General features: G+C 34.6%; 1 protein-coding gene across 1 annotated transcript; it reads right to left on the reverse strand.

Moving 5' to 3' along the window:
* Positions 1 to 297: 297 nt before the first annotated feature.
* Positions 298 to 2,345, reverse strand: LOC100888248 (ladderlectin-like). The gene is made up of 2 exons (XM_003730647.2): positions 2,015 to 2,345; positions 298 to 581 (listed from the first exon to the last, which is right to left on the reverse strand). The coding sequence occupies exons 1-2, from the start codon at positions 2,343 to 2,345 to the stop codon at positions 454 to 456; spliced, it is 459 nt and encodes a 152-aa protein (XP_003730695.2). The 3' UTR covers positions 298 to 453.
* Positions 2,346 to 12,605: the final 10,260 nt, after the last annotated feature.

Raw genomic sequence — 12,605 nt, forward strand, 5'->3', positions numbered from 1 at the left:
AAAATCGCTAAAATACACTGCCTTTAATTGTCTTTAATATATAGAACGCCCTGGCATAAGACAAACTATGCTATGAATTCTGAAACTTCTGAATTACGGAACGTTTAGACAACAAACAGCCCTTGTAATATGACCCTCCCTTGAATTAACTTAAAGGCCCACTGCACTACTTGTAGCTACTTGCGCCCTCTATACAACAAACAATGCCTAATCGGTGACCATTGGTCCCCCATGATTCTCTCTTTCTTATGTTAACTGAGAGCTGAGTTGATGAGATAACCACCTGTCCAGTGACCTTGTGGAGCGGTCTAATCCCTTTTGTAAACTATGGCAGATAAGCTTTAAATTTCCTTTTCTTTTCGCTAATAGATGGAGGGGGTTGAAGATTTGCAGAAATGCTTTTTACCGTAGATTCCTGATTTGTTATCGAATGTCGGTGTACTGATATTTCCCTTATAGTTTGGCCTGACAAACCGTGGTAGTTGGATCCGCATTTGAACAAGAGCGGTCGTTCATTTGACCGTTGGACGTCCACATCACCACACACTTATTACCGGTAACTGGTCTATTTGGTCTCCAATCTATGAGAGAGCAAACAAAAAGGTGTTGGCACCCAATAGGATGCGATAGTCATTGTAGATGCTTAATATTGTAAGCGTCTGTAAAATGACACCTCCGTGGAAAGCTCCCCATTGAGTGGGGAATGTGCATCCTTTGTTTGTGGTCAATCCTGAATCTTATGACCGGGGTGATAATATTTATTCTGTAAACAGATATCGTCATAATTGTTATCATCATCTTCACCATCATCAATTTTATCATTATCATTCATCATCGTCTTCAATATTATTATTATCATTGTTATCTTGGTTATTATTATTATCATCATTATCATTATTATTTTTGTATCATTGGTATCATTATTTATTTTATAACTATCATTAATACTACTATTAGTGTTATTATTATTATTATTATTATTATTATTATTATTATTATAATTGTTATTATTATTATTATTATTATTATTATTATTATTATTATTATTATTATTATTATTATTATTATCATTATTATTATTCTATTATCATTAAGCCTTCGTGGTAATCACATCGATATCATCCAACATTGAGCTGACATCAGCTTATTTATTATCACAATATGTCCTCTGCACATAATGCGCTATTTGATTATGTTTCCATTCGTTTTAAATATCGAAAACTATATGTAGCTAACAATAACATACATTGTGAATTAAATGCACACAGAAGATGAATTTATCGGACTACATACACATTTGGTCCGAATCTTTTAAGCTATCTCTATTTGTTATATGAGAGCCTCTAGAGTGCAATCCTTTGCAGGGGACAAAGAAAAAAATGTGAAAAAAATATTCTTCATCTTTACCAGAACTCAACGTGCTCTTCCTGTGTGATAGTCCAGTGGTATACAGTACCGAAGCTGTGACGTCATACAAATCTATTTTTGGAATTTCTCAATTTTTCGGGAAGTTAAGAAAAAATTGAGAAATTCTAAAAATATAATTTTGATGACGTCACACTTCACCGCTCTATAGCAAGGGTCTCGTAACCCGGAAATCATAGGTTCGAAACCAAGTCGATGTTGTTGTTTGCTTTTTTTTTCCTGAGGTAAGGCATTTTTCCTTATTACCGGGTCCTTTGGTGGGAACTTGAAACCGCCAGTTCACTGGTTGCTTATTTACAAGCATTTCATATGTTTGTTAAACTGACTGATAAGGAATTTGCATGCTTGCAAGGAAGCAAACATGGGTGCTGGCGGCTTTTGAAAATACACTATGAGAGACTTGGTAATGACTATTAGTGCCTTCAGATATAGGGCACTAGACAGTGCTTCTACTTAGTTTTGAACCCGGAACCTGTCGGTTACGAGACCACTGCTGTAATATTGAGACACCGTGCCTCCTGGTATACATATACATTCTTTCTTAATAGCACTCAGGTAAAAACGAGCCATCATCAAACCGACAACTTACTTCGGTAGTCACTTGTGGTTCCCGCTCTGTCCGTGTAACACATCCATGTCTTGATAAAATTGCAATTTATCCAGAACCTGGGTTCGCTCACATGAGGCTTCAGCAAATCGTACTCTTCCACATTCTCTATAAAAAGCAGAGAAGGCTCAACCGTTTCTCCGTTGCCCGTGGTAACTGCTTCCAGACCATTACAGTAGTCACGGGTAGTTTTCCAATCAACGTTTGTGGGTGGGTTCACGATCAGGAAACACTTCGTGTGTCCATACACCCAACCGACTGGGCAGACTGGGATTGTAAAGTAGAAAAGTACAACATCAGTGAAACTACTCATATTTAGTTCATAGAATGCTGGGCATTTCTTTTATTTCATGCATTTTTGTTTATTCTATGCATTCTAGATGTCCCGAAAATATTTCGTTAGATAATAATAGTAATAATATTAATAATAATTTACAATCCACTCCAAATTTTATTTAACCATTTTTTAATTTTTTTTTTTGCCTAATTGATAGTGGGCCCGACAGCCACTGAGCAGCGCCAGATCGACCTTGCTCTATCCCCTTATTGTTGAACACCAAATGAGGTAGCAGCAACTGCCGTCTTTTAACGTCTTTTGGTATGACGCGGCCGGGGTTCGAACCCACGACCTCCCGGTTGTGAGGCGGACGCTCTACTGACCTTAACATTTTTGTTATTTTTTTTGCTTCTTATCTTTTGTTTTGTCTTGTCCTGTTTTTGATGTTTTTAAGAAATATATATATATATATCTTGCTTGCTTGCTAAGTGCCTTGTCTGTTACTTCTTGACTGTTCCAGGCATTGGCTAAGAAGGCTTTCCATCTACTTCTGTCGTTGGTTCTTGCTAATATGACGATACCTTATTTATCAGTGAGCTTAATGAACTTATCCATGTATATGATGCGCTGTGCATTCAATTATCATAAAAATTGAATGCCCAACACACTGAGGTTGTCTTTTCCTTATGAGGTTAAGACGGGATCTATCGACACATCCCTTAATAAGGACTTCCTTTTTTGATTGCCCTTTGAGTTGCTTCATTTTCCATAACATGACAGGAAAATCTTCGATGTTGGACTACACTTTCACGCCATATGCTTGTATAATTTCGATGTAGACATTTCTGTCATGTCCGTGTTCCGCGCATGTGATTTTTCATCAAGACTGAGCCAACTATTATAATAATTTATGACTAAAAAACTGCACAGTATACAATAGTATGTTTTTGTTACATAATCAACCTGTCCAGTTCCTTCCATAGGATCTCAATATACAAAATGGCACGTAATGTCAAATGGCACCGTTAACATGATTACATATAGTTTTGAATAAACTATTTACAATGGCCCTTTCCATCAGCTATTAAAATGTGCGAATTAAATTACGATCACGTCTTGTGTAATCCGAATATGACCTTTAGGTGACACGTAATAAAGGCAGTTAAATTACCCTTGAGTAGATTTATCGAAAGCGTTTGGAATCATGTTCAAGTAGTTACAATTTCAGAATAATAGCGGCTACGCCCAGGGGACCACAAGTGAGGGGGAAGGAAATACTTTGTGAACCCTTTAGTCTTCCAAAAGGTCCACAAGGCCGAAAACACACAGTGAAAAACAAAGCATGTCGTCAACAAGCAAGACCAAAGCATACCCACACACTCACACATACACACACACAAGCTAAAACTGCAATCGCAATATTTACACGTTGGGAAATTATTCCACAGTTAGAGTCGAGTCCACGCATAACAGAGAGTTTTCTAAATAACTTACCAAGCTGCTCGCAATGTACTCCGATGTATCCTCCGAGGCACGAGCAGCTATATCCTTCAAGCTCTTCAAAGCAAGTCGCTCCATTAAGACAAGGATGGGAGTAACATGCTTTAAGAAACAGAAATCATGTGTTAAGAGTCAAACAGCACAATACGCACTGTTGGTTATAAAGTTGGAATACCTTGCTCTTTTGGTGAAGTGCCTGTGATAATAGGGTTTATTCTGGATAGTAAGCAAATAACTACCGTTGGTGAAGGTGATGGGACAAACTATCACTTCCGAGGCGATCTGGATGTAGCTATCTTTCCGAAGCGAAGCTGAGGAAAGATAGCGTATACATTCTGATCGACGAGGAAGTGATAGTTTGCCATCGCCTGAAACCAAAAGGTGATTATTTGCTTTATATTCCACATCTAAAACAATTTAACTACAAAAAGAAAAGGACGTGTATGCATCTACATAAAAGACACCAGGCCCAAATTCACACCAAAAAAGTTTAACCCAACCCCTTGAGGGTACAGTGCGCGCATGTGTTTGCTTGTAATAATTATTGCGCTCATTGGTAATGCTCGCTTAATTACGCCTGTTTAAGTGCGCTTTTGGATAATCTTCAGTGAAAGTGCGTTGCTCTGTGTAGATAGTACCTCTATTTTCAGTGAAAGTGCGTTGCACTGTTTAGATAGTGGTACTACTACACAGTGTCACGAACTTTTTGCTTCTCCCATCAATAATGGGCGAAATATCTTTCATCACGTGATTTACTTTTGACAAATCGTAGAGCAAGATTCTTAATGTAGAGGTGTTGTGGTCGAGTGGATACGTCGCCGGACTGTCGATCACAAGGTCCGCGGTTCGAGTCCCGCCGCGGCACTAATGTCCTTTGGCAAGACATTGATCTGCATTTGCCACACTCCACCCAGGTGAAGTAAATGGGTACCTGGTAGGAATTTATTCCTTGAAACGCAGCGCGCGTAACAGCTGCACTGCTAAAGCCAGGGTAATTATGCTGCATTATTGTAGAGCGCTTAGAGACTTCTGATAAAGTAAGTGTTAGGCGCTATATAAGCAAATATAATTATTGTTATTAATATGTGGAATATAAATAAGTCTATATAATTTCAGAACTTTACTTAACAAATTACTATGAACTTTTGTATTGATCGATGAAGTACTGAAAATAAATTAACTTTTGTTGATAAAGAATAAACCACATTCAAACAATTCTTTCAATAAAAGAGGTAAAATAACAAAAAGTATTCCTACCTAATGGGCAACAAACAATATTACACTTGCTCATAAATCTAAACTGTACAACCATCGGCGTAGATACGGAGGGGGCACTTGCCGCCCCCAACAAATGGCCACACGTAGAGGTGAAAGCGAGGGGAGAGATGAGATAATATAGAAACAAAGATTGTTCGAAACTCTTTTTAAAAGTTGTAATATTATATAAATTAGTAATTTGTGGAAATATTCTGCCCGAATATAGGCATGATTCCGTCAACATGGCGCCAAAATATCACTTATTAAATATTCTATTTGTTCAAGTTCAAGTTCAAGTTCAAGTTTTATTTCAATTCAAGTCCATAAAAAACATATAAGATACAGATTATATACAATATAGAAAACACAAAATACACACAAAATGGAAACATGTCTACAAATATATCGGAATTATAAAAAGTTAAACAGCAATAGAAATGAATTGGGGAAACTGCAAATAAAACCATAAGGTTCTGTCGAGGCAGCTCCCTGTTATTAAAAGATACATATACAACTTCCAACAATTGGCTATAAAAAGTATAACAATAACAAAACAGTGTACAAAACATAGGAGACGTATTAACATGCAAATATTATTATAGATTTAAAAACAGATGAAGTATTTTTTTAGTTTAGATTTAAAAGCGTTTAAGAAAGCAGTATCACGTATATCTTTGGGGAGGGAATTCCATATTTTCGGGCCAGTGTGTCTAAAAGTAAATAAGGAATTTGTTGATGGACATTTTTCAATAAAATAGTTATCAGGATTTCTAGTATTATAATTATGAACATATTTTTTACATTTCATCATAGTGGTAAGATTAATCGGCAGTTTATCAGTTTTATGTTTAAAAACCATGAGTGATATACAATATTGATTCAATTGAAAAATATTTAAAAACTGTAGTTGTTGAAATAATGGTATTGAATGGGCATTGAAATCAGACATAAGACATATTCTTACTATACGCTTTTGTAATATATGCAGTCGTTGTAATCTCGTTGGGTATGTGTTGCCCCATACAACATTACAATACATTAAATACGGTAAAACCATTGTATTATACAATAAAATCAAAATACTTTGTGGCAAGATATGACGTAATTTGCTGATGACACCAATATTTCTTGAAATTTTGTTTGAAATGGTAAGTATATGAGCATTCCAAGTTAAATTTTGGTCAATAATTACACCTAAAAAGCTAGTTGATTGCACTCGTTTTATCGGAACATCATTCATCTTTATATTTAATACATTCAATGAATCAGCTGAAATAATTTTTTGCTTATAATGAAAATATATAAAATTTGATTTAGATGTATTCAAAGACAATTTATTACTATTGAACCATTGCGATACATGCTGCAGCTCATTATTTAAAGTTTGACATAAAATATTAATATCTTTATGAGAATAGAGGATATTGGTGTCATCAGCAAAAAGGACAAATTTCAAAATGTTTGAACAATAATTTAAATCATTTATGTACAATAAAAATAAAAGAGGACCTAAAATTGAGCCCTGAGGGACTCCACACGTGACTTGCATTGGGTCAGATAAAACATTGTTATATACAACTATTTGGTGTCGATTATTCAAATAATTTTTCAACCATGTGTAAGCAACACCTCTTATTCCATAGTAATTCAATTTATCTAACAAAATATTGTGATCTATAGAATCAAAGGCTTTGCTTAAATCTAAGAAAAGACCTACAGTGTGTAATCTATTACTTAAGGAAGATACTAAATAATCATGAACATCAATTAGAGCCATTTCAGTTGATACATTTTTCGTAAATCCATATTGGCAAGAATGTAATATTGTATTGTTTAATAAAAATGTATTCAAACGATTATATACAATTCGTTCTAAGATTTTTGAAAAAAAAGTTAAAACTGAGATTGGTCTGTAATTGCCTAAATTATGAACATCATCTTTTTTGTATATTGGGGTGACTCTCGCTATTTTCATATCAGATGGAATAATTCCTGTACTTAAAGACATATTAAAAATATGAATAAGAGGTTCTAAAATATAAACAATAACTTTCTTAATTACACATGGATTAAAATCATCTACTCCACAACTTTGAGTACATTTTAATGATTGCACAATTGTAGTTATTTCATTTGCATTAACAGGTTTTAGAAATAAAGATGTAGCACATGGTTGAGGCAGAAAATCTCTATAATTTACAATATTATTTACAGGAATAGTATTGCATATATTCAATCCAATATTAATAAAAAAATCATTAAAAGAATTTGCAATATCATGTGGATCATGAATATTTTGTCCATTTACTATAAAATATGAAGGCAAAGTCTTCCTAGATTTACCAAATATTTCATTTATTACAGACCATGTTTGTTTAATATTACCTTTAGTTTTCTTAAATCTATTTGCATAATATGCCTTGCGTGCCATTTTTAATAATTTATTTACCTTGTTGCGAGCTTTATGATACTTAAGTTTATTATTAGAAGAAGAATTCTTACAATATATTCTATACAACTTGTTTTTATTTTTGATTACATTCAATAATTCTTCGCTTAACCAAGGTTTCTTGCACTTATTCTTATTTTTTCTAGTAGAATACGTTAAGTTTTTATCATAATATACCATAAATCTATGTTTAAACCGACCATATGCTACTTCTACATTACTGGGATACATAACCCCATTCCAATCCTCATTATTCAAATCCAACTTTAAACTATTTATAGTACGTTCATTGATTATACGTTTTTTAGGAATATTACACACATAATCTCTATAAATAATTTTCCCTGTTATTTGAAATATTGGAAGATGGTCAGATGCATCATTAAAAAATATTCCCGGGGTTATACATGAAAAAACATTGTTTGTAAATATATTGTCTATAAGAGTTGCACTATTTACAGAAATACGTGTGGGTTTAACAATTAGTGGCAAGAGTGATGAGGAATGTAACATGTCTAAAAAATCAGCACTATATTTATTTGAACATTTTAAAAGATCAATATTAAAATCACCCATAATATAAATTAATTTATTTTCTTTATTAAGTTTTTGTAAACATACATAAACTGCGTTAATAAAGCTTTCTACTCTTGATTGCGGTTTCCTATAAATTATTCCAACAATTATATTTTTTCCAATCTTATTCGTAATCTCAATAAAAAGACATTCATTACCATCGCATTGCAATAAAATATCATTTCTAATTTTAAAATTCAAAGAGTCCAAGACTAAATGAAATTTGTAGCACAAAAAAGGGCTTTTACTAAACACGGCGCGCTGGAAAACACTCGGGTCGCGGCTCGCTAGGCCAATTTTGTTGTAATGGTGTCTTCAAATCGGCTTTATAAGGGAGAACATTTTTGAAAGAATAGATTTGAGAATTCCTTTCAATTCCTTTCTATTAATACATTTTCCTTTGTATTCCTTTCTTGGTAGTTCTTAATTTCCCACAATTCATCTTTTCACTCTTTCCTTTCTTCCTTGTTTCCATCCTATTAATAGGCCTATCATATTCCCTTGTAGTATCACACTCTTCCTAAAATCCACTGTATCCACGTACTATTTTGTCTTTCCTAATGTCAGCCTTAATTCTTGTCTTCTTATTTTTCTATCATTAAAAAATAATCGCAACTTCCAATTCCTATTTTAAATAAATTTCCCCACGCAACCCAATTGAAAAATGGTTTTAAAAAGTCGCTAATTTTCCATTTTCCACATTTTCCAAGCGTGTAGGATCGTTTTGAAGACACCATAAAACCCAAAAAAAAGCCTAGCGAGCCGTGACCCGAGTATTTAGTAAAAGCGCAAAAAGGTTTCTTTTCCCCAATAGTTCGCTTCACTTCTTGCAAAATTTATGAATCAAAATGATTCTTGACAAAAAAAAAAGACAAAATTTCATTGTACATTTAATGTCGAATATAATGATGACTAAAATACATTTTTGCAATAGTAAAAGTGCAATTTTGAATACTCGCTCGCTGTGCTCCCTTGCATTATATAGGATCCGGATAGTATTTTTTGGGGTAAGAGGCCCTCACACCTCTCACGCGAAAACGTGTCCGTACATCCATGTGTACAAGGGATGGACAAAAATTATCGTTAATGAATATGGATTGGGGTGACGAGAAGCGATTTAACTAATAAAAGGGAGCTGTGACTTCAAGATAGGGTTTCAAGAAAAACATCTGGTGTACTAATGACTGATCCCTCCCCCCCCCCCCTTCCGCCCATGGCGGTGCCCACGCTACGCCACTTTGTACACAGATGTCATCATCAACAACAACAACATCAACAAATATAATAAAAAATTGTCATATATCCAGGATCATTTTTTCACTAAGGTCTTGACGGACTTGACAGTATTTAATAACAAATTATATATGAAAGTGGAAGAAAGAAGGTGTGGGAATGGGAGGGAAGGGTTATTGATTGAGTGATAGAGAGAGTGAGAGAGTGAGAGAGAGAGAGAGGGAGAGTGTGATAATGATGGAGGTACCAGGAGGGAGGGAGGGAGAGAAGGAAATAGATGGAATTGTTAATGTGTCGTACCTGGATGAGCGCAGTACAAGTTCATTTTGTCCCTCGCTTCTTCTGGCGTTCTGACGTCATATTCAGGGTGATCACGTGTTAAATACTTGGGAACAAACTTGACCGATTCCCCAGTATATTCAGAGATACCATAAGGACAGATGTCCATGGGTATTCCAGGGCAAGTACCGTCACCTAAAACGCCTGTTTATTTAGCGTATTATAAAAAGGAAAATACAACAATTAGGAAGTTTTAAAAAATAGTAAAACAAAGAAGTAGCAGTAGACTTGAAGAAAGGGAGATAGAAGTAGAAGAAAAATGAGAAGAAAGCCAAAGAAGAAAGAGCGTAATAAAAAAGATGAACAAATAGAAGAATAAGAAGAAATTGGAGGAGAAGAAGGACAAATTAATACGAATACTAATACTATAGCAAAAGCAAAACAAAAATAATATAGGACATGTTTTAATTGTTTCTTAGTAGCGACAGGTGTAACGAAAAGAAGGAGAAATGGAAGAAAATATGGTAATTATATCAATTAAATAGAATACCTATGATGTTATCATTTTTTGTTAAATATATTCTTATTACCTCCACCGAAATGGAGTTAATCATTAGTTTCGATAAGTCATAATTTTAAGGTAAATATTCATTTTCTCTCTCGTGTGTTACATGACTGTAATGAACATATACTAGCAGTTGACAAGACAAATATATTGTAATTCAGGTTCAAGAATGTAGCCAATAGCAAACCTGTATTCAAGACACGTGTTTTTGCATTTTTCATCTTCTCCCGTTGCACTTTTGCTATAGATCCACAATATTTGTGAAGAAGCTATTGAAGTTGTGTTCAGCACTATGAAAGCTCCCTGCAACGCTTTTGATCCTCGCACAAAGTTAATACGCGATGCACGCGCACGTAAATTCATATGGCATGATGATGCGTGCGTACACCGAGACGCGCGTTATACCCAGAAATTTTAAAAGATGGAATCCTATCTAGCTTATTCCCCTTGTACCATCTTTGATGCCGCCAGCAGAAAATTTCCTGAAATACTATTCAAAATTACTTGACTTGTCATGTATGGGCACTTATCTGGCATATAACATCATAAAGAACTGTACATGAACAAATTCACTTTTTATTTTCGTGACCCGCAAATAATCGGAAAAGTGTCCAATCGCAGGTATTAGGTCTGTATATTTTTACTCTTTTTTCACAAATTAAAGCTGCTATCATACATTGTAAGCAAATTTCTTGACACAATTAGGCTTTTGAATTCATATTTTATTAGCTGTTCGTTTTTCCCCTTGTTCGTTAAAAAATAGGTGAAATATTAAGGATATTTCTTTGTGACAAAAATCACTACTCAAGCTTTACAATGATATTGACGGCTTCGAACCTCGGACATCAAAGATAACATCAAACCAGTAGATTCTATTGTGCAACCATAAAAACCGGTAGCTGCTTGCAAAGGTAACATCACACCAGTAGATTCTATTGTGCAACCATAAAAACGGTAGCTGCTTGCAGTAATTTGTTGCCATTTGGGTCTCCAGCTCTTAAAACTCCTTGGTTATACATGTGTTTGGCTCGTGTTTGGCCCTCAAACTCCGCCATGTTTATTTATTTGTCTATTGTTTGACTGCGCGCTGTCTGATGTGACGTCATCCAATAAAGCAAATGGCGGCCACTATGATTGTGCGACTCTTGGCTTTTTGATCGGGTGTTTAGTCGATTTCTAGACTTTACAAAGACGTATGCATTACATTTGGTTACATTACAAAAATGGCCTATTACATTGAGATCGAGTGAATCTGAAATGTTCAAAGTCAATAACTCACCCTTAAACTGTTGGTTGATTACGAAGAATGACACGAATGTGAGCGTTAAATACTGTTGAAGAGAGTGAACATGTATTATTTTATGGACAATATGACTGTTATACAACATGTATATACAAATTATGGGAAAATGCTTGGTAACGAAGGACATGAGATATAGTCTGTGTATTGTGAGGTTTTATAATCATTATACAAAAAAATTGGCCTGTAAAAAAATCTAGTACTAAACAAGGACATGGTTTATGGGAATAGTCACCGTCTCACACATCTAACATGTTATTTTTTTCTTTTTATTATTGAAATGGACAATGTCTGAGAGGTCGATCGTGAAGAGTGCGGAAGGGGGCAGCGTTAGCGTCGCGCCCACTGACAATATTTGGGAGCAATCATATCGGTTTGCTCTTCCCCATAATGCCAGCTGTTGATCGGGAAAGAAACTTAACAACGAATTAATAAAACAAAGCTTCCAAAATAATACGTCAAAATGAACGTTTCGATTATAATACTTTGCTCGCCTATTGTCTAAACAAATTTTATTTTATCGTTGCATGGATCCTTTCGATTAATAGAAGAGAAACAGGTAATTACAATTACACAGTTGTACAACTATTATAGAAGTAGAAGTAGTAGTAGTAGCATTAGTGTTAGTAGTAGTAGTAGTAGTAGTAGTAGTAGAAGTAGCATAATTAAAAGTATAAGTAGGATTAAAAGCAGTTGAAAGAGGTAGTACTAGAAGAAGTAGTATAAGTAGCAGTAGCAGTAGAAGTAGTAGTAGTCCTAGTAGTAGCAGTAGTAGTAGTACAAGTAGTCGTAGTAACAGTAGTAGAAGTAGTAAAATTCGTTGTAAGAAGTAGTTGTAGAAGTAGTAGTAGAAGTAATAGTAGAAGTAGTAGCAGTAGCAGTAGTGCAAGCAGTAGTAGCATTAGTGCAAGCAGTAGTAGTAGTAGTAGTAGTAGTAGTAGTAGTAGTAGTAGTAGTAGTAAGAGTAGTAGAAGACAGTAGTAACATTCGTTGTAAGAAGTAGTAGTAGAAGTAGTAGTGGTAGTAGAAGTAGGAGTAGATGTATAAGATGTAGTATTAGTCATAGTCATAGTAGTAGTAGTAGTAGTAGTAGTAGTAAAGGTAGTAGTAAAAGTATTATTAGTAGTAGTAGCATTA

This window comes from Strongylocentrotus purpuratus, unplaced genomic scaffold (genome assembly GCF_000002235.5).
Source record: "Strongylocentrotus purpuratus isolate Spur 01 unplaced genomic scaffold, Spur_5.0 spur5_scaffold_20, whole genome shotgun sequence".
Taxonomy (NCBI): domain Eukaryota; kingdom Metazoa; phylum Echinodermata; class Echinoidea; order Camarodonta; family Strongylocentrotidae; genus Strongylocentrotus; species Strongylocentrotus purpuratus.